The sequence below is a fragment of the Festucalex cinctus genome, chromosome 1 (genome assembly GCF_051991245.1).
Source record: "Festucalex cinctus isolate MCC-2025b chromosome 1, RoL_Fcin_1.0, whole genome shotgun sequence".
Classification (NCBI taxonomy): domain Eukaryota; kingdom Metazoa; phylum Chordata; class Actinopteri; order Syngnathiformes; family Syngnathidae; genus Festucalex; species Festucalex cinctus.
Window position 1 is genome coordinate 23,037,460 of NC_135411.1, and position 24,703 is coordinate 23,062,162.

The following is a 24,703-nucleotide window of genomic DNA, read 5'->3' on the forward strand; positions in this document are numbered from 1 at the left end:
GTCTTCATGTGACCAAAACCATTTGAGACATCACATCCATGATAAGTTATCAAGAAAGCACTTTTCACAGGCCACATCAAATGGCAAATAGGAATCTTTTAATTGAAACAAAATTATTAAATCAAATTTGCCACCGTGGTAATATGACCTTATTTAAGTAAGAAAATACCACAAGGAGCAACATAAAATAACCAAAGCCTCAGCAAATGAATTGTATGCTGACGGTGATCTTCAAAGTTGAGGCTGATTTCATCTCTTGAGATGTCAAACTTCCAAAACGTTTAAAGGGTTCAAATCTCGGACGATGGCCTTGCCTGCTATTGGAATTGACTTCCCATTGATATTTTAACAGTTCCTGAAAATTTCAGGTTCATATATATTTCCTAAGGTACAAGCCCTTTTTCTCAAAATTCGCGATTTCAACCTTCCACCATTAAAACTGTTGTAACTTTGTCAATTTTGAGCTACAGCCGTGTATTATACATCATTTTAACTCATTCACTGCCATTGACGGAAAAAGACGTCAAATGATGCATATTTTTTTTGCTGGTCTGGCAATGAATGTGTTAAAGGGAATTAAGTGCAGAATTCAAATATATCAATATCTCAATTTTTTTTTTTTACTCAAATTTAGAAAATACCATTCAGTAAACTTGTACATGTACACTGTAAGATTTGTATGAAATTGTCTTATTTATTGATCTGAAACTTCAGTTTTATAACTGTGAGCCACAGGTTGTAACGTTTTTCATGCTAGAACAGCATTGAAATAAAATATTAAGGCTTAATGTTCCATTAATATAACATTCTTCCATGCCTACGGTGTGAAAGTTAGACGTTCTGTTTAATATTTTTCCACCCAAAATGGATGTTAAAAAATTGATTCGGCTGCCTATTGAATTGATTCGAGAATTGCGTACTTTAGTATCGCGATATATTGCTGAATCGATTTTTTTAACACCCCTAATATATATATATATATATATATATATATATATATATATATATATATATATATATATATATATATATATATATATATTCCCAAAAAGGACAATGATGATGTATATTTCTAAGAATCACCCATCCCATCCATCCATTATTTGACAAAAAAGCAGTTTTTCCTACAAGAATAAAAAAGCAATATGTTTTCATGAACTAAGTTGTCAACGTCAGTCTTCTTGCAAGAGAAAAGTTCTTTCTTTTTTTTTTCTTTCTTTTTTAATAATGTGCTCTACCACTAAAGGAATATTTTACCAACTTTCTATCTTGATTGCACAAATTGCTTAAATCAAAGCATTTGTGGACAACTTATCACCTCGCAGTAAACAGTTGCTGCTTATTGATGCTCCCAGCAGACGCGGATCAACATTTATTTGGACGGCCGCCTCTGGCCACCTGATTAACGTTATTTTGGTCTCTGCTTAATCCCCGAGGAAATATGTCTCCTTTCTTTTGAGGCGGGAGACATCAAAGTGAGCCGATAAATATCTGCGACCACGTAAACACTTCTCATCACCAGCACGAGACCCCGCCCCCACTGAGGTGAGCTGACGCAGAAAACAATCAACCTTAAGAGAGTGAAGAGTTGATTTGCAAAAAGCAGATAAAAGCCATTCTCCAAGTAGATAAACAATAAATACGTGCCAGTCTCCCAGCAGCTTAGCGGCGGCTCTCATCTCGTGTTTCCATCCCTAAGCCTCCGTGGGGGGACTGTGTGCCCAACTGGCAGCCTCCGCTCTTTCATCCACTCTTAGAGAATGGAATAAAGTTCAGCGGCATTACAAGGATCCACCCAGCTACACACAAAAGACGCCGGAAGAGAAGCGCCCGACGCAGAAACGCGTAGGCCGGCGGCGCCTAACTCAAAGCTGCCGCTCCTTGGTTTATCTCCGCCGACGGATCTCCACAAGTGAGAGGCTCGTATCCTCATTTGCCCTTTTATCAAACACCAACCTGATACTTCTCTCAGATATCAGGGAGTCATCCCTCCTTGCCATTATTGACTGCAGCACTGTCTATGTGGATTTGGTGGACTGACTCACGACATTACTACCATTCTCACCACTAAAATAAGATAATATACCCTTTAATGATCGCATAATGAGAAAATCAGCTGTCACAACAACAAATGAATAAATAAAAATAACATGAAACCAGCAATCAGCTATGGCGATGTTTGAGTAAATAAACACCAAATTGACCAAAGCCAATCTGTTTTCCAATCAATACGGCATATTGGTTTTGAATGAACAATTTTATTTTTTGCGGAATAAGCTAAAGGTAAGTTAAAGCTTCACAGTCAAGGACGCATCTGTACTTGCTCCTGCACTCGCTCGTGAATCTAACTACTTGTTGATTTTTGCATTAGGATTTTTAACTACATTGTTGCAGAATGCTTGGCGGAAAAAGAGCTGACGAGAATTAGGAGATAAAATCTTCTCTTAAAAAACTCAGTGGAATGGTCGCCGAATTACTTGAAATGAAGAAGAGCATTGAGCCACTCCTTCAGGAAATACAGAAATTGAAGACAGAGACACAGGAAAAAGATTGACGCATTGTTGCCTTGGAACAAAAAGTGGATGATTTGGAACAAAATCTTCGTATCAACGACGTGATAGTCACCGGTATCAAGATCAAGCCGCACCGTGGCCCTTTGAGAGCTGCGGCTAGCACGAGCACGGAAGATTCTGACCAATCTTCAGGGAACGAGACTGTGAAACAGCAAGTGACACTTCAACTCAGAGATTTGGGATTAACTGTTGATCCTGCGCACATTGAGCCACTTCTTCAGGAATGGACTTATCGAAAGCATGTGGACAAAAGACTGCCGAATTTTTATTCAAATTAAAGATAACTCTGGTCAACAAAAAACACGAATCCTGAAAAGAGCTAAAGAATTGGCGGCGCTTGAGAGACAACAGTAATTCACAACATCACAACAACAACGTCACTAATTACCCAAAGCTGGAGTTGTATATGATTACTTGCTGACATTCCCAAGGCTAACTCTTGTTTATACACCTGCATTGATAACATGTATTGCTGTTCCCGTTTGAATCTAAATATTGTCTGGCTCTAATTCTGTTTGGACATTTGTTGTAACAGTCAAGGCTACATGATAATGCTGTATTGTGGCTACAATGAAACTGCTGTCAATACGCAAAATGGTGGTTTGGTGGTTTGGTTCCTGGAATGCGGCTGGCGTGGGCCGCTCTGCTGGGTGAGCTAGGCTGGGTAGTGCATTTTTTGCCCACCAAACAAAACAAAACAAAACATAAAAAACGTAATCTGACAAGAATAAATTTATTTGTAGAAAAATTATCTGACCAAATGTAACCCATGTGGATTTTCTAAAAAAGAAAAAGAAAATTAATCTTCCAAAAATAAGTGCTTGTTTCTGTCAGCACTCAGCAAAAGACAGAAAAGTCTTTTAACAAAAACAAAACAAAACAAAAAGCTTCAGTATACTGTGGCCAAAAAAATCTTCTAAGAATAATTTTTCAAGTCATCTTCAGCTTTTGTAAACCTTCTCAACATTGAGTCCGTGAGGAGCAGTCATTCGTCAGTCTAAGCCATTGAGAGGAAATTAGTGGCGAACTGACACCAAAAAGTCTCCATTGCATTGAAAAAGTTGTCTGTTTGAAAGCCTCATTTGTTTGAGATCAGCATTATTGCATTATTAAACAGCCCTTCCCATAACTCATGACTATTTCAAGAACCAGACACATACGCGCACAAAAAAAAAAAAAAAAGGACAAGTTGGTATGGAAGTAAAGACAAGGCAGGGTGATGAATCCATCCAAGATTCTCTGACAACACATGACGAATCATTAAGAGAGGGAAAGCAAGTCATGGGCTGCATCTGCATTTTGCTCTTGGCCTCATAGCTCAGTCTTTTTTTATGAGCAAATGACTGATTTGGATCTGCTACGACAGGTGTCAATAATATTTGAGTTCATCTGTTTGGTTTTATTTTCGTAGGTTCCTACTTTTTTGTTCCTGCTGCCTTTTAACTTACTAGCCCAACTGTTTTTTTGTGTCCCAACAGTTTGTGCTGCTACTTTAATTTGGTACATTTGTACTTGAACTCTCAACCAAGGGCCACTAAAGAACTTTATGTGGGTTCTTCCGGGACTGGTGTTATGCATTGGAGGCCATCTGTTTGTGCTGTTACAGCTTTTATTTTGGTAGGTTTCCACTTTGTGATCTTGTTCCCTTGACAGGACTTCCACTGTGTCTTGATCATTATGCAGCACCACAAGCTGCCTCGTCTATCCCCGCTAAAGCTCGGAGCTACTTAATTTTTGTCTGCCGTTTGTTTTGATGTAAAGCTCAGCACGTCCCTTCTCTCTCCCTCGCTCTATCCGACGGTGGCATTAAACGTCTCAGCGCCATCTGGAGCCACCAGCGCCAACGTGCTGCTTTTTAAATGCTTTTAATTGGTAAATATTTACAAGTGGGAGCTCTCAGCGGGGCTTCGCTCGGAGCGTGTTTTAAGCGCCTCTGCGCTCCCTGACGCCGATGCCGTCTTTGATTGGGAGTGCAGATAAACGCAACCTGTGGCTCCGCCGTCGACAATAGCCACTAAATAACTAAAGAGACTCTCTTAAGGTCAAGCACTTTATTAGCGATGCGCCCTGTAATGCGCAGCAGTACACTGCTTCATCACACGGCTTTTTAGGTTTTATCTGTGATGACAAAGAGGAAAATAAAAACCCACATCATGGGACCACACAAGTGGTTAGAAGAATGCTGTCTGCATGTTTGCTAGTTTTAGAATTAAAACGATTCCATTTTGTTAGGTCCAAGTTGTAATGGGAAATAAATATTTACTAATTTGGGCGGTAGTCGAGTGGTTAGCACGTCCGCTTCCCAGTTCTGAGGTCTCCGGTTCGAGTCCAGGCTCGGACCTTCCTGGGTGGAGTTTGCATGTTCTCCCCGTGCCCGTGTGGGTCTTCTCCGGGTACTCCGGTCTCCACCCACATTCCAAAGACATGCATGGCAGGTTAATTGGGCGCTCCGAATTGTCCCTAGGTGTGCGTGTGAGTGTGGATGGTTGTTCGTCTCTGTGTGCCCTGCGATTGGTTGGCAACCAGTCCAGGGTGTCCCTCGCCTACTGCCCAGAGCCAGCTGAGATAGGCGCCAGCAGCCCCCGTGACCCTTGTGAGGAATAAGCGGTCAAGAAAATGGATGGATGGATGGATATTTACTAATTTGGCTCTATATTAGCATAGCCCCTGTTAGCATGTTAGCAATTCTTATTAGAAATAGTACATAGCAAGATGTGATATCATCCTACCTTCTCTACTCAATTTGCTGTCTTGCTGTGTGTTTGCATACCAACTGTTAGCATGTTAGTAAGTCGAATTAGAAATACCATGGAAAGATTTAGAATTATTACCATTCTAACTTTCTCTGCTTGTGTTGCTATCATGCTGTATATTTTTGCATATTTGTGTGACAAAAGTGTATAGTTATTAAACTTTTAAACGTGTCTTGACTTCTTTTGGCCAGGAAGTTGTGCTCTTTTGTCCATTAAATATTAATTGGCATTGGCGTTTTGGCATTTTTGCTAGCGCTACAACAGTCAGGGAGGAAATGACGAGGGCTGGGTATTGCCGGCAACCTCACGATACGATACGTATCACGATACAGGGGCCACGATACGATACGTGTTGCGATACATATGTATCCCACATAAGACATTTTATTTCGTTTTTTAAAACAAAATATAGGAAAATTGGTACACTGAGACACGTGCCATGTTAAGTTTATAAGTAAATAAATGTTGATATTCTTCCTCTGCTTTAATTTTTTCTTCGCAAGACACAGTGTCCAATCACTGGTGAGCTGTTTTTGCATTAATTGAAGGCAATTAACTTCAAAGACGCTGCTGGTTTTTATTTTTTTAGGTACAATGCAAGCTGCAAAGGCAAACGTTAACTGCCTATTCAAAGTTCACAAGCAATATCGATTCTGACGCCTGCGTATCGATACGTGTATTGCAATGAGGCCCGCAACGATATATTGCCGTATCGATTTTTTGAGCACATCCCTAGAAATGACGTAATCAGACGTGGAGCTATGTTTACATTTATTGAACCAATGACATATGAGATTTTCTCACATTGGCCAGTCCCAGACCAGTTGAGAAACATGGGACGGGGGCGGGCCGGCGGGGCTAATGTTGTGTTACATAAACTCAACGCGGCTGAAAAGGCGGACAAACCAGCGTCCGGTTTAGGGTTGTGCATGACGCCTGACACATAACTGAAAATTAGGACTGTTAACCCTAAACCCGGACGTCTGGCTACCTTAGTTGGTTAGCTTAGCCATGAAAAAAGTGGCCCACAGACGGAAAAGTAGGCCTTCTGTTCACGACAAGTACTGAACACTTCTAGCAGCGTCCCCAAGCACACTTTATTCCGAATCATACTATCAAAAAAATTCACACCGTCATAAACTCACTGAGTCTTTACTATTAATTAGGGCTGCCAAGATTAGTCGACTAGTCGTGACTACGTCGACGACCAAAACCGTCAACGGCTAATTTAAATAGTCGACTAGTCAGTTTTACATAATAAATATCAGCCTTATATTTGTTTTCTTTTTCAAAACTGCCTCAACCGCTCGTTTGACTGCCTGCCGCCCGTCCTCCTGCCTGCTCTTACTAGACGCACATGCGCAGTAGCATTAATCCGGGTCAGACGTGTCGTCAGCACCAGCTGTACACAATATGCTCTCATGGCTAACCGACATCGGACTTCGAAGGTTTGGGAACACTAAAGCGAATAATGTTCAATCTAAAATATGCAAGACAGACCTTGCCTCTCACGGCAGTTGAGATGGAAGCACCTTTTGTTGAATCCTTCTGACGGCGAGGGACAGTCATCTCAGCCACTGTAAGTTATTTGGATGGTTAGCGTAGCTAAGTGCTAACGTGGACGTTCATTTAGCACACACTGTGTGATAAAACGTCCCCACGTTGGTTACAGCTTTTAAGTCCTCTTCTCCTGCCCAGGGACCTCCTAACCGATGGTATGGCGACTTACCCCGGGTTTTCACCGGATGCGGTTGCGGTGCGGTTGCGGTGCGGTGCGTCTTGACTGCGTGCTCCGGACGGGTCAATTTTTTTGTCAATCCACACTGGCTCCGCACAGCTGCGGTCCGGCAGCTCCGTCGCCGCCCACTTCCCAACGTGTCTCGCGGGACCGCGATCATGTGGCATTTCACAACGAGAGGTGGACTTCTTTTGATTTAACCTTTTCTTCTTCTTCTGCTATGAGATTCCATGCAGCATCCTTTTTTTTGGTTGTCCTTGTAAAGTATATTAATAACGAGAGTCGGGTCAGTGCTCTTTATTTCTGTCTTCCGCGTCCGGCTGCCGCTCAGTACGGCAAGCGAGACGGGCACAACAAGCAATCGCGAACATCAAACTCACAATACATTACAGTCCTTATAAAAAGGATGTGCCGTGTCATATATTATTTTGTGGTTTTCCACCTCCAATATAAACCTCTCCTCGTCCATGTTCGCTGGTGTCTAAACCGTGAATGAGCACATGGCCCGGCGACGCCCACGTCACGTTTTGCTGAAAAACTTGCGAAATAGGAGCTGGCGAGTGTTTTATTCTGAAAGGTAACCGGAAATTTATTTTGAAACTGCCTCGGTCTTCCTGTCCCGCTCGATGTGTTTTGTGCTAGCTTGCCATTTGCCGGAGGCCTACCGCTGTGGCGTCCGGCAAAAATAGAAAATAGGTCTATCCTTGCGGAAGGCTTGCGGCACGCCGCAGGCCTTCCGCAGTCGACACGCAACGCACCCGCAAGCGGTGTAAACTGCACCATTCGAATGAATGGAATCTAATTGCTTGCGTCGCCGGACCGCACCGCAACCGCACCGCAACCGCACCGCAACCGCATCCGGTGAAAACCCGGGGTGAGCAGGCAGACTCTCGTTTTCGTCGTTTCACACAAACTTTTATTTTAGCACTCCTCAACGACACACGCAAGGTCTTCCGCTCTCCTTCTCTTTCCTAAACAACACCGCCCTCCAGCGCCAAAGTGCGGCACTACAGAACTTAAAGGGCCAGGCTTGGCCTGTAACACAGCGATTTTATGGCTGAATAGTAAATGTGGCAACGATGTCTTAACGCTACGTTACAGTGCTAAAAGACTCCGTTCCACTTCATTGGAGAGCTTTGTTATGAAGCCATCAACGTGCATGCCTCAAAAGTATTTTTATATTGCTTACATGTTTGTTGTATTAATATTACTAATTGCTATTTAGTTTTGGTTTTATTTTCAAATGCACTCAACATTTGAGTGCAGTCTAGACTATTTCTGATCAACGCCATCTTTGTTGGGAAAAAGTGTGATTTAAAACCAACAGGTCACTTTTGAATGGTATTGCAAACGACGCTTTATCTTCAGTTACCAACTGATCAGCTGGTAACTTCCGCCACTGCTAATAGTGATCCAGACCTTTCTTTGCATCATCTTTTTTTTTATTTTTTTTTATTTCTCATCCTGTGCTCTCGGGCATGAACCCTACAAGGAGCTTTACCTGCCTGTCTGACCTCTACTGGAATCTTTCATCACACTGCTGTTCACTATACTGTACTCCTACACCAACATGGCTCCTCAGAACGTTTGGATGACTGTATGCTTGACTCGCTCATCAAATGCTTGTGAGTAAGGCTGTGTTGAAAAAAATGTGCGATTAGTGAATCGGCGTGGGTTGACTGTATTTCCTGGGTTTGTGTAACTCGTATGCATCTGCCCATTTGCGCTTGAGGGCTTCAGCGTGTTCATTAATCTCCGTCACGGGAAACAATTCTTCGCCTGCTGTACCCCTGACCCGCCACGCCGGCATCCTCATTCGTCTCCATCAGGGCGGCGTGGGAGTTCGTCACTTACCAGAGCGCAGTAGGTTTCCGGCGGATCCCCGCACGTGATGTTGGGCGGATCGAGGGCCACCCGAAGATACTTTGTCATGTCGGTGGCTTCGGGCTGACAGGCCATGTAGTCCCACGCCAGGCCTTCCTCTGTGTAGATCTGTGACTTGCACACGTCGTAGTGTCCCCAGGCCGCGGGGTAATGTTGCATGGCGTAGGCCACCCCGCCATAGACGGCATGCAGGGCAAGCAGGATGCTCAAGATCATCTTTGAGGTAGAGCACCCTCTTCTTTTTCTTCGTTTAAATAGTCACAAAAAAAGGCGTGTCAGGATGATTTAGGCGAGCCGCAAGGTTGTTAACCGCCGCAGCATCCTTTGCGTGATTAGCCTCCTTGTGGTCACTGGAGATGTGACCAACAAGAGTGTGGACGGGTTGGTCGGTCAGCAGTCAGATGCGACGTACAGAGAGGCTGTCAGACGTGGCGGTCTGAGCACCCCGCGCTGGTGTTTGGGCCCACGGGCGGCGTTGTCCTGAGGACAGATGAGAAAATATTTGGTTTATATGATGCTGAGGCTAGCTTATAGGGCTACAGCTTGTTAACTCTTTGACCGCCAAAAACGTTTAATAACGATGAGTAAAATCACGATGTATGCTGCCATAAATGTTAAATAATGTCAACTACGTCTTTTTTTTGTTTGTTTGTTTGTTTTATTTATTTATTTATTTTAACAATGGCAGTTCACCGTCTTCAGTGCAGCACGTGCTGCCTGGTCAATGAGTTGTGGAATCAAAAACCCTCACTATCTACTCTTTTCAATGGTCTCAATTTGTATGAAATTTGATGAAACAGAATGTTTTCAAGGATAATGTAAATTATCAAAGCCTTTGTCATATTAAAGTGTTTTTTTTTAATAACGTGTGGCAGTAAAAGAGTTAATAAAGAACAATTTTAAAGACAAGAGACAAAAAAAACAAAAAAACATTTCCACTTCATATTGAATGACCAACAGTTTTTATCTTCAGATAACACTTTTTTTTTTTTACTTAAATTTCAACTGACTATAGACAAATCTCTCCCCATCGATGTTGGTCAATGAGACGAAGTGACGTCAGAACCACAGTAGCGATTTTAATGATTGAAATTGCACATTTGAGTAAGCTTGGTTCGTTAAAAAGTCATCAGCAAGAACGGCAACTGTATCAAGCTGTCAGTATCAAAAGTAAATGTGTATATCCAGCCTGTGAAAAGTAGTCAGACCGCTCTCACTAGCCTATACGGAGCACCGGAGCGCTGCTAGCACTAATGCTAGTTGCTAAGGCTTGAGCTGCCACTAAACGCTGGCAACAGGCGCCGTACAATACAATGTCAGTGAAATCAAGTTGTTTTTATAGTGCCCTTAATTAGAGATTGAGCGTAATTTCAGGATGGCAGTGTGTTGTTGCTGTCGGTAGCAACCATTTCTGACGATAAATGCCCCAAATACATGCTAGAATATGAGTCAAGTCGTTACTTTGGTGAGATCAATTCAAAATAAAGCAATGATGGATGACCTTCTCAATGGATTGGCGTCATGTACTGTCATGCATAGCATGATCAATTGTTGCTGTCGTTGGCTTGGCAACATCTTCCTGACAGTGAGTGTTCCCTCGCAATTTTGCATGCATTGTTTTCTCCGGTAATGTATTTTTTATTTTTTATTTTTTTAATAAAGTGTATGAAGGTTTGACTTTGAAAATGCTTAAACGAGAGAAATGAAAGAACATATAAATGCCTCGATGAGAAAAGTGTATAAACTGTGTGATGAGAGGTTTTAGAGCCTTAAAATATTTATAATAAATGTAAAATATAAGACTGTAACTACTTTGTAGATTTCATTTATTGCAGGTATTTTTTGGAACTTAACCCCAGCAGAAAACGAGGGAACACTGTACACTAAAATTAGCATATATCCAAGGCAGAAAAATATCTCAAGCATTCTTAACTGAGGTACTCAACTTAATCGAGGACTGTTCCAGCCCTAGTGGCTAAGAAGGAAGATGAACCATTGATAGCAAAAAAAAAAAAAAAAGTTCCGGAGTATGTTCGTCAAATGTGAAAATTATATTATGGTTTGTGTGGTTACACAGTGAGTTGAACCATTTTCAGCAAAATAAATAACTAAACGTGGCGAGTTTGTCAAATGTGGGCATGATCAAGGTGAATAGGGAGTTGAACCATTTACTATATTTAGTAGAAAGAACCATGCCTAAGTACTTTGGACCAGCTTTTTGTTAATGGTTAACTTAACCGGGGTCTTTGGGTTAGTGGTGCATCACACGGATGCACGATTTAGGGTGCAAAGCTGTTTCAATTGCCCAAGGGGAGATCTTGCAATTTACCTGTATAAATGCACTTTGCACACAGAAATGTCATGCACCGACCCTAGCGAGACAATTTCTGCTTCTGCAAAGTCAAGCACTGTGTACACTTCGACCCCCCCTGTCATGACTCGGGTCATGCAGGGGTAATGTTTGGGTCTTGACTCATGTCTGGGGTCACGCCAGGGTTAAATTTGAGTTCATGACCGTGAGGTCAAGTGTCTTTTTTGTACTGATGTAACCATCATCTGATGTCAATCTTTAATCCTTTACTTCGTCACAACCAATTCGATCGATTCACTGTCTGTAGTAGGTGTTTGAGAAGTGTGTGTCTTTGGCGGATTATTACCACTGTCTCTCTGTGAAACTCCCTTTGTTTCTCGTCTAGTCAAGTTTGTTCCACGCCTCTCAATGTGAATAAATAGTTAAAATTTTATTTGTGTCTGCGGTTTGGGCTCCAACCTCCAGCTCATGACACCCCCTGATTTTGATGGGAATGAGGGGAGCCGCTTCAATTGACCAGGAGTCGGCTGAGTTTCATCTTACAATGGAACACAATTTTAAGCAAAGTCAAGCAAAATTCCAAAAGAAAGGAACCTCCACGCATGCAGTTATACTGCGCTTTAGACATGCGCTGAGCATGAAAATAGGACCAAAATTCTACTACTCAAAACTAGCCACTCTCCCCCATGCCTATTTATTCCTGTCCACTGAACACTTTATTCATGAAAATGCTATTTTTTGTTTGTCAAGTACAAAATGACCAAAAATAAATAAATAAATTATTACCTTGCTGACAGTTCTGGCTGTCACTTCAGCTTTTGTCAACACCTTGACCACTTTTTTGTGTGACGTGTCTAAAACCGCCACTAAACATCCTTCAATGGCGGCGTTTGGTTGGAGTGCTGACTTGATCGGGTCTGGGAAGTTTATTTTGTAGCTTTCCCAACTGGACCAGCTGTTTTTAAACGTGTCACACAAGGAAGTGGTGACAGCTCTGACAAAAGCTGAAGTGGCAGCTAAAACCATCAGCAAGGTAAGAGATTTTTCACTTTATTGTTAAGAACATTTATCTGAAAAAAACAAAAACCTTTATACGTATGTGTTACACACACAGACACGTGCACACAAGCGTGCATACACCGATGATGTCACATCTGACAAAGCAAATTGATTTGATGTTCGCCCTCCATGGATTCACGCGTGTACGCCTCTGTAATAACCTGGCTTCAAATCAGAGTATACAATTCAAGTGGAGCCCGAGAGCCGCAAAGCCCAATCTCCCTGCGATTTTCATACAAAGGGGCTTATTTCCATCTGCCCAAGTCACTGCATTTAACTTATTGCTTTTCCAAACTGGCGCCTCGTCGCCGCCATCCCGGCCTCGTGAGGCATTTGGGGAAATATTAAAGTCAAATAGCGCGACAGAAATGGTCTCTTTGAGGGATTGTACTTTTGGCGGCGGAGCCATCACAAGTCATCAGTCAAGACGACTAACTGCTAACGGCGCCTGGCAGCAATCGGCCGCAAAGTACGACGACGGCTGAGAGACAAAAAAAAAAAAAAGCAAAAAGCGGTGACGAACACGAAGAGATGTTGACGACCGATATGTTAATATGAGCCTTTAAAGAAAAAAAAAGTTGTAAATGTCAGCCTCTGATCTGAGGAGGCATCATGGGAAGGCACCCCCTACATACGCCCGCCTTTCATAACGCGTGACTTTCATTACAAAGACAGCCAAATTAAGTACCAGCAGCAGGGTGGCGGCTGCACTTCGCTTCCTCAATCCCAACACCCCATCTTATTTTTTATTTAATAGGGAACATGGCAAGCTAATAAGCAGCAGCAAATGGAGCCAAGCAAGGGAATATTGCTTTGATGGCAATGCGAAATTGAAATGGGAGATGAAAGACAGGTGTCAGCGCATGAGTCCAAGTATTCAACGTGGTTCTGCAAAGTGGTACGACATTCATTCTTTGATGAGTTGATTGATTTTCATAACCAAGTGTAATCATTTGTGAGTGTTAAAATTCCACTTTTGTCCACTTGCTATGTCACTATTTTTGAAAAACACAAAACAAATAAATCTGGCAGTACAGGTCACAAATTCTGGCACTTGAGTTAATCAATACCGTTAGCGTTAAGAGCTCCATTTACACATGAAGATGCCAAATGTTCAGTATGTTAAAAGTGAAAATGTAAAAAAATAAAGAAATCGGGGTGTTATAATTAATGAGTTAATTTGGAGTTAAACGCCAGTATTTTTTTTTTTTTTTTTTAACATGCGATTAATGACACCCCCTTACTTTAGAAAGCCTGTACTGAGAAAATTCCAGTTGCAACGCAGCAGACACGTCCACCTCAAAATTTATCAGTACTGTACTAAATTTAATAATAATGCATATATTTGTTGGACTGGGGTCAAGTTGTATTTTACAATTTTAAAAATGTGCAGAGTTTCACAAGTTACTTCATGTTAAAGATTAGAAGTAAAATACACTGAGCTGTCATTAACATCTTACAAATGCAATTATGCCATCTAGTGGCAAAAAAATGACCTCAACACAAATCAATATAAAACATTTGTATCCACTTTTATGTTAAGAATATGAAAGCTTAGAAACAATATTTTATTGTACATTTTATTGTACATTTAGCATTTAGAGCAGATATAAAAATTGTGATTAATTGTGAATTAACTATTGAAGACATGCGATTAATTACAATTGTAAATTTTAATCGCATGACACCCCTAGTAAAAATGTCATACTGAATGAATATGTGAAAACAAAAATAACTTTTTTTTCTTCTTTTTTTTACAAGGTATAATTTGTATTACTTGTATTGCCTTAATTTCTATTGTGCCCAGTAATGGTTATCATGACTAACAGGTTCAAGATAAGACCACTTTAATTATGTGATAGCACTTGCATGTTCCTTTGCATGACTGAGCATGCTATGGATTATCGTCAGTTGTCCTGTTTAATTCTATTGTGCAAGGTCACAGTTATCGTGAATAACTGGCGTGGGGAGCTGTCACATTAAATAACGCCACGTCTTATACTGAGTGGCAAGTCCAATCTCATGAAAAGTCATTTGACGGTGAAAAAGATTCGGTAAGATTCTATAATAAAAAGTCATCAATATTAGAGCAGCTGTCAGTATGCAAGGCGAGGAGGGATGTTAGATGACCACCTCACCCCCCTCCCTTCCTCACTCAGTCACTTTCTTTCAAGCGAGTGAAACACCGCCTTGTGTGTGGGGGTGTGTATGTGTGTGTGTGGGTTCACACAGCCTCCAAGCGTGGATTTGTTTTCAAAGTCAGCGGGCGGCCAAAAGCCCCCCTGTCGGCTTCCACCGGATGACCAGAATGCGTTTGTAGGATTCATTTGTTTAAAAAAATAAAAATCATGCTTTTGATTAATTTTTTCGTCTGAATGCATGCCAGTGACATCACGTCTGATCACTGGGTTCCACATGATTTAAGCAGCAATATGTTGGCGCTGAAGCCTGCAGATACGAGTGTTTCAGTAAATGTTGGCTAGAAGGGACAGTTATTCACTCAACCACAAACTATTTTTTTTATGTTATTAGTGTAGACATTAATGTTAAGTGAAAGTAGAGGTTAGTTAAAGACACTGTAAAGTGAATTCATACATATTTTCTAAATACATTTTCTAAATACAAATATGAACATTTTTTTAAGATAATTGCTGAAAATCTGCAAAGACTGAGAACTATGTAGCTCACAATTGTGGAGCTATAACATTAAACTACACACATTGGTCTTTCTGATTTTTTGGCTGCGGCTGAAAGAACATGAGTTGCTCCTCCCCCAGCATGTAACGCTGCATACATACCACAAATGAGTTGAGTTATTTTCATGACACAATTCCATATAAAGTCAGTGCAGTTCGCGCAAATATGTGCAAATCCGTGCCTGTTAGCAATGATGTTGATGTTTCGACTTGTTTACAGCTGCTGAACTGTCAACCAAGATAGCGCTAGCAGTTAGCATTACCTAAAACACCAGTGTTGCCAGGTAATAATAATAATTATCGTATTTGTACGATAATTTGACCCTCTGTACGATGTACGATCAATAATCCTAAAAAAATGGCAAATGTACGATAATTTGACCATTTCATATTATTGCCGGAGAAACTGAAACTGCCAGAGTTTTTTTTTTTTTTTTCGAACCCTGAAGGCATCTGTTGTTACGTGACATAATAACAGCCAAAGCGCGAGAAACGAGTGACGTCCATGCATTGATTGGCTGAATGGTAAGTGCCCGCCCCTAGGAGACGCTCCCAGAGAGGAAATCGCGCAAGACTCAAATCACCAAAACAACGTGAATGAGAGCCAAAAGCAGAAGACAGAGGAGAGATAAACCGAAGCAAAATGAATTCCATTGAAGGTGATAGACAAGATAGACAAGAAAGAGAAATAATCAGCATTGTCCACAAACTTACAGAAAAGAATGGGAAAGCCACTTTGCCGGTTGGCTGAAACCTGTTGCGGGCTTACATGGTAAGCCTTTTCCCTTGTTGCAACACCGAGCTGTTGGCTGAATTAATGGTTTAAAAAAATGTGTTGCTTTGAACACCCCTTTTTCTTTTATTAGTTTTTATTTTGTTCCTTAGACCCCAATCTTAGATCTGGCAGAGGCATCTTTTGAATTACAGTTATAATTCTTTAATTAAAAAAAATATACAAGTTTCCTTCTGTAAACATCATTCAGCATATGTATTGAAGGCAAGTTGTAAAATGTCTGAAGGCCTCTTGTGTACGTTTACAAATTTTAAAACATCATAAATCATGCTGTTTCTACTAAGTGCTGTCTCAAATGTACTGTAAATATATAGGATCGTATACTGAGGAACGTTTCTTTCTTGGGAGTAGTAATATGGCGCCCTCGCGGCTTCAAATGTCTTGGCCATCCAGTAATATATACAGATCAGTGACGTTAACCCGCAACGAAGAATCAGTGTATTTTAGTGATGACGGGTGCACCTTCGTTCTGAATGTACCATAAGGACTGCTCGTTTGCATCAGCTAGCTATGCCTACAGACCAACACCATGAAAATGCACCTTCATTTCCAATAGTCCGCTGTGCCTAGTTGTCAGCCTTGAGTGTGCGCACATCAAAGAGTGGTGGAAGAGCTAGGTAAAAATAAAAATTAAAAACTAACTTTTGGACATGGGCTTTGCTCTGAACTGACCACTTTCAAGTGCCTCTTGAAGAATACCTGCAATGACTCAGTGGGATGTATTTTAGACACCGCAGTATTATGGGTGGTTATTATGTGTCAGAATAAGGAACCAGTAAATCTTAGCCCTTATTTTTATGCAAACATAACACTTATAACGCTAACCCTAACCCACTTCATGGAGAAGTCAACCTCCCAAAAATGTCTTGACAATAATGTACTGTGCAGCCTCACTAGTCTAAATGTGGTATTCTGGTTAATATTGTTTTAGTGGAATATGAGTTAAGCAGCAAAACCCAGCTGTTTATATCGATATCAGAAAGCGGCCATTTTGCCACTTGCTGTCAAGTAAAAAAAAAAAAAAAAAAATGACATCACAATTGTTCAGCTCTCAGGTAACAACCAATCACAGCTCAGCTTAAGAAAACACGTGAGTTGTGATTGGTCGTTGCCTGTGCTCCGAGCAACTGTCATGTCATCTTCAGTCGACAGCATGTGGCAAAATGGCCACCCCCGGAGAGGGATAAAAACGGCTGGATTTTGCTGCATAACTCATATTGCATAAATGCAACATTAATCAGAATGTCATTTTTAGACTAGTGAGGTCACATATAACATATTATTGTCAAGAAATGTTTAGTTAAACAATCTTAATGGTCTTGTGTGATAAGAAAGATCATTAAGGCTATTTAGAGACCCGTTAAGACTATTTAGAGAATGTTTGGGAAAAATCCTAAACATTCTCTAAACAGTTAGGAGACATAAAACATTCCTAAACGTTCTCTAAACATTCTTAGTGGTTCTCTAAACAGTCTTTATGGTCTTTTGTGATAAAGAAGACCCTTAAGACTAGTTCAAGACGTGTTAAGACTGTTTAGAGAATGTTTAGGAAGCATTCCTAAACATTCTCTAGTCTAAACAGTCTTAATGGTTCTCTAAACAGTCCCAATGCTCTCCTGATATTTTGAACATGTTCAAATTGTCCTTGTGACAAGAAATACCATTAAGACAACCAAATTCTAGTCCTTATTTTTAGCCCAAAACTGATCTTGTCATGATCAAAATCTGTATTACATTGATTTTGTTGCTAGATGTAACAATTCCACTTCACATCTACAGGGGGAGTCTGGGAGCCAAAACATCTCAACGAGCGAAACACCTGTGTCACAAATTGAATCAATCTCAAAACAAATTAAGTGCTCCATTGTGCAGCCATTTCAACTGTGACTCATCTTTTGTATGGAACACCTGCTCGGCTCGACAATCGACGCGTCCTTGCCACTGCCGCCGCCATGCTGCCGTGGGACGTTGGAGCAAGCAGGCGCCCTCGTCCCCCATCGTCCAATATGAGTCACGGCGGGATCAGTTGGCAGGCACTAGCATGTCTGCGCTGGCACATGTTTGTGATTGTCTTTCTCCTTTTGAAGCCTCCCCACACATCATCATGCCACCTCCTCTTCCACATCTTGTTCGAATGAGCAGTAACCTTGCTGAGATAGATCTATGTATGCACTAAAAATAATACAAATGCGTACATTAGCTCGCTTTCCTTTTGCAAGGAAGGGGTGAAAACGTGAAGGACCCTGCTACCACCCTGCATTATTCACGCACTACTTCTCTCTGATGACCGCAAAAAAAAAATGACGAGCACATCGCTGGCATTCATCTAACATTCATGCAAGCACACAGACAGACAGCACAAACATTAAATAACTCAGGAGACCCTTTCACACTGGACATCTACGCTGGCTTTCTTCCCCCAAATGCCGGCTCCAGGGGGCTTGAAGTCGACCTGTAACTTGCCAGCTTTCTTAACCGAGACTGGACGGCACCTGTGCCGAGACCTCTGCAAAGACTCTGCACGTTCTTCTCCGTGTTGAACGCAATTGTCTCTGTCATCGCCATCCACCCTGTATAAATTCATCAAGCTGTGACGGCCACATGAACGTGCACTGTAAAGGATCCCAACTAGCATGCGAAGTTTAACAGCTGAGACTCAATTGCCCACTCTGTTAGCCATTTTCTCTTCTGTCCCAGACGTTGTTACTGGAGTCACTTCACATCTGAATGTGCAAAGCTACAACATCCGTGTGAACATACACTGAAGGGGCTGCGAGTACTGTGTGAAGTTTTATCAGTTGAGACTCACTGCTCATCCCTCTTTGTGTCGAAAGCAATTGTCACGGTCCTAGACACTGGTACAGATATTGGCGGCTGGCGCACATTGAATGACCTGAATACGCAAATCCGCAACACCTGCAAGGGCCCACGCTTCTTGGGGTAAGTTTAAACAGTCTAGAATCACTCCCCACACACTTTCATCTTGACACCCATATTAGCAACAGGCGCTAATGTTTGTTCTACTGCAGTCGTGTTACTCAGCAGTGGCGGAGCACTGACGAAACAGAAAAGGAAAATGAGTGTTCGCTCAGAAGAAATGACAGGAGAAACACCAAAGCCCCAACGGATGACACTGTTGACATGAAAGCCTCGAAAAGGTCAGCAATGTGGATGTTGTTTTTGTAGTCTGATAAAAGCACAGTAATGTGCACTACAAATCACGTCGAGTGTATATTCATACACGACAGAGAATCTTTTGAAAATCTTTTCCGAGCAATCTTTTTTTTTTTTTTTTTTTTTTTTAACCACCTAAAGAATTATGAACAAATTTTAATTTGAATGGCAAGCATTAACAAGATACATTTAAGATTGAAAAAAAAAATAGTGATTTGTTTTATTTTGTCATATATAACGATATCGACTGATAAACATGATAGATTTTTTTCATGGGGAATTCTTAATAGGATCAACATTGACAGTATGCACCACCTACTATACATTAGATGTAAGGGGAAAAAAACTCTTTTATCTTATTTTATTTTCTTATTTAATACAGTGTCTAGGACACCAGTTTCCAATTGAATGAATTTCTTCATACGAGTCAAACTATGAAATTTGCCATGAATGTCTGCTTCAAATCCAAATTGCAGACTTTGTTTGCAATTCTAAATCAGCGAAATTGGCATCAGGGACTCTTTATTTTCAAGCCTTTTTTTTTTTCTTTAATGGCAAATCCTCAAAATGATCAGCAAATTCTGACATCATGCTTCACATTAGATGAAATATCTACTTCCGATTGGGCTCATTTGGGTGAATTCCCTCATAGGAGTTCTTTCAAAGTTGGCTACATCAGAACCCTGGAATTCACCCCAAAACGGCTACTTCAATCCAAAAATGGCCTGCTTCCTTGTAAATTTAGGGCACGGGTCTGAGACTTTTTTGTTTTGTTTTTTGTTTTGTCCTGTTCTGATTAGGGATGTAACAATATCTAAACATCATGATACGATATTATCACAATATGAAGGTCACGATACGATAATTATCACAATATTGTGGGGGCGTTGGTGATATTTAAAAAAAGATCACAATATTGTAAAAAAAAGAGAGTTCATACTTAAAAAAAGAAAAAAAAAGAAAAGTATTGTGCTTTTGTACATAAGAGCAATGCATATAAACCACCTACAATCTCTAATAACAATATTGAGGAACTTACTTGGTAATGCAAGCACACATTGATCGCTTCACAAGCAAATTAGGTTCCTCTTTATCTGACAATTAGCATAGATTTTAAACATAGAAGGCCAAAACACCCCTAATGAAAATTAAATTGCACTAATAAACTAGCCACTAGAGGGTGCTAGAACTGCACAAATGGAAATCAAAAATCACTATTTAACAAATGTGTTTCTTTTAAATATTGTGAACATGACGACGGTGATATTGTGGCAGTTTTAATATCGTGACATCGCTAGTTCTGATGGGCATGTGCACCTAATTTCTTGTCAATCATCAGTGTTACATTTCTAGTCCCAGGGGGCACTACTGAGTAACTTTTGGGAAGGGCGGTTGTTGATGAGAACCCTGATTTATTTTTCCAAGGAGGACACACCTGTTTCCAAAATATCCCGGGCACATGTAAAAACTGAAAAGGCACCATAATGAAAGAAAAGAAGATTCCCCGTGTGACAAAGCACAATCTCTGGCAAATTAAGTGTGACAATCAATCAGACGTTAACAAAAACGTTCAGTTAAATTTATGGGTAATTAATTAACCCTGCGTAAATCACCAGCATCATTATGAAGTACCAAAGCCATGACGTGCAGAAAATACTCACGTTCAACAAGTTATCCACAGCCGCAATCAGATTCAGTCTTCTTTTTGCAACTTGTAACACAATTCCAGCATTTCTAGCGCGCGCGTAAGATGAGAAGTGCACAACTGGAGGCACTTTGAATGCTGTTGCTTGTATTGGCGTTACAAAAAAAACACGTTAAACGTCAAAGTCCATCATTTTTGTTTAGACTCGGTGCAATTGCTCATCTTATTGCACTGCAGAAGACAATCAAGCGAGTTCAATCGGCGGTCCAAATTACTGAGGCAGGCTCCGTCTTTTTTTCTCTCTCTCTCTCTCTCTTTTTTTTTTCCCAGTGTCCGCCGGGTCCTAAAGGTAACACCTGCCGCATTTTACGCGAGAAAGGGATCTTGAAACTTATAACAAACTCATAAAAAAGACACGCGTCATTTAAAAAGATTTAAAAAAAAAAAGATGATTTATTGCTTTGACGCGCCAATCGAAGCTGTTTTCACAACTTACTGTAGCCGAGTCGTTATTAAAGTTAACGAGGCGAAGATGCTTTGCACTCAAGCCGTGCAACTGACACTTAAACACATTCAATTGGACGAATGCACACGAAAAGGTGAGGTTGCAAATAGACGGGGAGGGGAAAAAACGGCTTACCTTCCATGAGTATGACGGTGAAGTGTGATAACAAATAATCCGGGTACACGCGGGTGTAATCACCAGCCGACTGCGTTGCAGCGCGCACTGCCGGGGTGCAGCAGCAGTCAATGCTGGCTGGGTGGGCTTCACCCCCCGCCCCCTCCCTCCCGGCGAGGAGTCGTGGATGCCTATCACCTCCTCCTCTTCCTTCTCCTCGCTTATACTTCTTCCGCGAGGCTCCAAAGCATCGCCGTGACAGGTCGCTAATAATGCCACAGAGGGTGTGAGGGGGTCGGTGGGTAGGGTGGGGGTCTCTCTGTCCAAAAGCCTGAAGGTCAGCCAGCTGTGATTGGGTTTCTCATCTATGTGTTCATAAAGATGTGAGACACACAGAATTAAGCCCAAAATGCTCAAGATATAATCAGTGATTACTACTTACTCAAGTCCATGGCAAATGAAAATGTATTGAAAAATAATATTCAGTTCATCTTCATTATGGTGACAATTTGTTAGACAGTGGTGCCCTTAGGTAAGAGTGACCCAACTTTTTCCAGATTTTTTTCAGCTGATTTTTTACTTTGACTTGCTGCCCAAAATCTGAGTTACGAGTGCTGTATGATGCCAGTGAAGTATACGCAGTTTAACAAGCAGTAATCTGGCATAGTGACAAATCATTATGCAGAACATGTTTAGTGCTTTATATTCTATTTCAGTGGTATCCAAATTGCAGCCCGGGGGCCATTTGCGGCCCGCCGTCCATTTTTCAGTGGCCCGCGACATGTGCTAAAAATGGCATTTGACTCAGTTTAAATAAAATAAACAAAACAAAAATGCTCGGAGATGGTCAAAGTAAGAAGAGAGGGTATCGAAAAACAGGTGCCATTAAAGGTTATTTTAGTTCACTAAAACTAATGAAAAAACTAAAATCCAACAATATTGTTACCGAAATAAAATAAAAACAAAAATGCTTTTTAAAAAACAAAAATTAACTGAAACTACCATTTTATGTTTACAAAACTAACTAAAACTAACTATAATAATTATAGCAAACATGTCCTTCCTTTTAATCTTTGGTAGTTAATTTAATGCATGAGCCTTTTGGGGATGATTTTAAATGTGATTTTTATTGATTTATTTTGATATTACCCGGAATGATGACGTTTGAAAGTATGTCACACGGAAGTGACATCATCTAGCAGCAGCCAATAGAAAAGCACCAAAAGATGACATCGCTCCGATGGTGTTTTTTTTAAATACAGTGGTACCTCTACTTACGAAATTAATTGGTTCTGGAAGAAAGTTCTTAAGTAGAAAATTTTGTAAGTAGAGACGCATTTTCCATGTAAATGCCCTAATCCGTTCCAAGCCTCCCAAATTTCAGACGTAAATGTTTTATAAAGCATAAAAATGCATCAAAACATGTAACAAATACATGTTACAATTAGATTATTGCACAATAAATGAGAGTTGTGCATAATGTAAATAACAAAGAATAGAGTAAAGAATAAAAATGATTGTCATTTACCTTTTTAACTGCTGTCCTCATCGTTTTTTGTGCTCTGGTTCATGTTCTCCCCTCTTCTCAGAAGTGTTTTTTTTTTTTTTTTTTTGCCTGGTGTTTTGTAAAGAACTGATCCATGGATTATTATTATTTTTATTTTTATTTTTTTTTTAAACAATCCTTCGGAAATGTCCAAGCCAAACATCATCTTAGTGAGCAAACGCCCGACTGGTGAACACTTTTTCTGGCCGATTCTTTGAAACAAATTCTGAAACTTCATGGAAACTTCCGGTATGGCGAGGCATCTTTTTAAAAAAAAAGGCCCGTATCGTCGCAATTAAAAACTTACTGTGCCTTCATCAATCACCAATTGTTTGAATTTTTGCACAAATTCGTTGGCCGTTAGTTCATACATTTACGAAAAACTATCGGAACACCTCATGGGCCGCGGGATGAATGATGAGGACGCTGTATAGACACCGATCTAGTATACGCTCATACCTATGGTAGAGGTTCCTCTTAGCCAATGGGATGCCAGAACGATGCACAAACACCGATCTAGTATTTTTACGCTCATAGGTACCTATGGTAGGAAATAGCCATAGCCGAAAGTATGTTGCGTTCGGTAATGTATTTTTACCTTTCGTATCTAGAAATTTCTTTCGTAACAAGAGGCAATATTTTCCCGTTGAGGCGTTTCATAACTCGAAAATTTCGTATGAAGAGACGTTCGTAAGTAGAGGTTCCACTGTATTGTGCACAAGTAATACACGTTTAAAAAACAAAAAAACAAAACAATACTGAAACTAACAAACTAAACTAAAACTAAGCAACCCTGAAAACGAATAAAAACTCAAATGAAGAATTCCAAAACTATAATAACCCTACATTGCAAATAAATTGGATTATATACTGTAGCAATTTTCTAAATATGCAAAAGCACAAATAAATTATTTGTATAATTTTTGCCTTAATAATTTCTCTTAATAACGTTATGTGGCCCTTGCATCCTTTTCTGTATGTGGCCCTCAAATGAAAAGGTTTGGACACCCCTGGTATAGAGCAACTAAGTAGCAGGGACAATGTTCCAATCAAAGGCATTAACACTGAAACTAAGTCCTAATTTGTTATTAGGTTTTATTTGCTGTCAATGACAAAATGTGTACTATAAGTATAGAACATAAAAAAAAAACACTTTTAAATTAAATAAATAAATAATCAAACAATACCCGTGAAAGGTTATTTCCAGTCCTTTTATCATAATTGCTGTTGTCGTGCTCGGCCTTATACAGCACAATGTGACGACATCTTTGTTCTTTTGGTTTTCTTGCAGTCCAGGCACATGAAATGCGCTAACACCTTTGCACCTAGCTTAGCGCCATCATAGGCACACAAATCAAAAGGGCCATGTCATCATATCTACCTATATCAAAGTGAAGTCCCATGTGGCCTCTAGATGGAGATGACCTGGAGTAATGCACCTTATTGTATGTCAGGTGCCACAAAGAAGCAGAAGAAGAAGAAGAAAAGGTAGTTTTGCTGAGCATGTGCTTCAATGACGTGGTTGTCGTGTGTGTTTAGGCACATATTCTAATATTTACCTAGGCTGGGTTCATGTATTAATGACAATAATCCTTCCATCTTCTTAACCTTCAACCGCTTACTCCTCACAAGGGTTGTGGGGGTGCTGGAGCCTATCCCAGCCAGCTTCGGGCCAGCCAATTGCAGCAATGGCAATAATATTTAGTTTAAATGTTTTGAACCTGATTGGAACTTATTGTTTTCAAGTTCAAGCGAAAGAACGAGGCAGAAACTTAACATAGCCCGATACTTGCCACTGAAGATCTAAATCAAGGTCATTTGTTCACAAAAAGCTAGTCAAATACACAGGAATCACCCCCCCCCCCCCCCCCCAAAAAAAAAAAAAAAACGCAAGCAAGAAACTAACAAAATA

The 24,703-nt window shown here is 40.6% G+C and overlaps 1 protein-coding gene across 4 annotated transcripts in view; it reads right to left on the reverse strand.

The window, feature by feature from the left end:
• The window catches only part of LOC144020390 (netrin-G1-like), an 89,022-nt gene extending 67,536 nt beyond the window's left edge, over positions 1-21,486 (reverse strand). For 2 of the 4 annotated variants that reach the window (XM_077523829.1, XM_077523813.1), the window contains exons 1-2: positions 21,267-21,486; positions 8,919-9,428 (exon numbers count right to left, since the gene is read on the reverse strand). In XM_077523829.1, coding sequence (XP_077379955.1) covers positions 8,919-9,164 — 246 coding nt within the window. In that variant the 5' untranslated portion in view covers positions 9,165-9,428; positions 21,267-21,486. Of the gene's footprint in view, positions 1-6,826; positions 7,013-8,918; positions 9,429-20,642; positions 20,884-21,266 lie in introns of those variants that run through there. The other 2 variants (XM_077523820.1, XM_077523839.1) reach the window with 2 other exon arrangements.
• Positions 21,487-24,703: the final 3,217 nt, after the last annotated feature.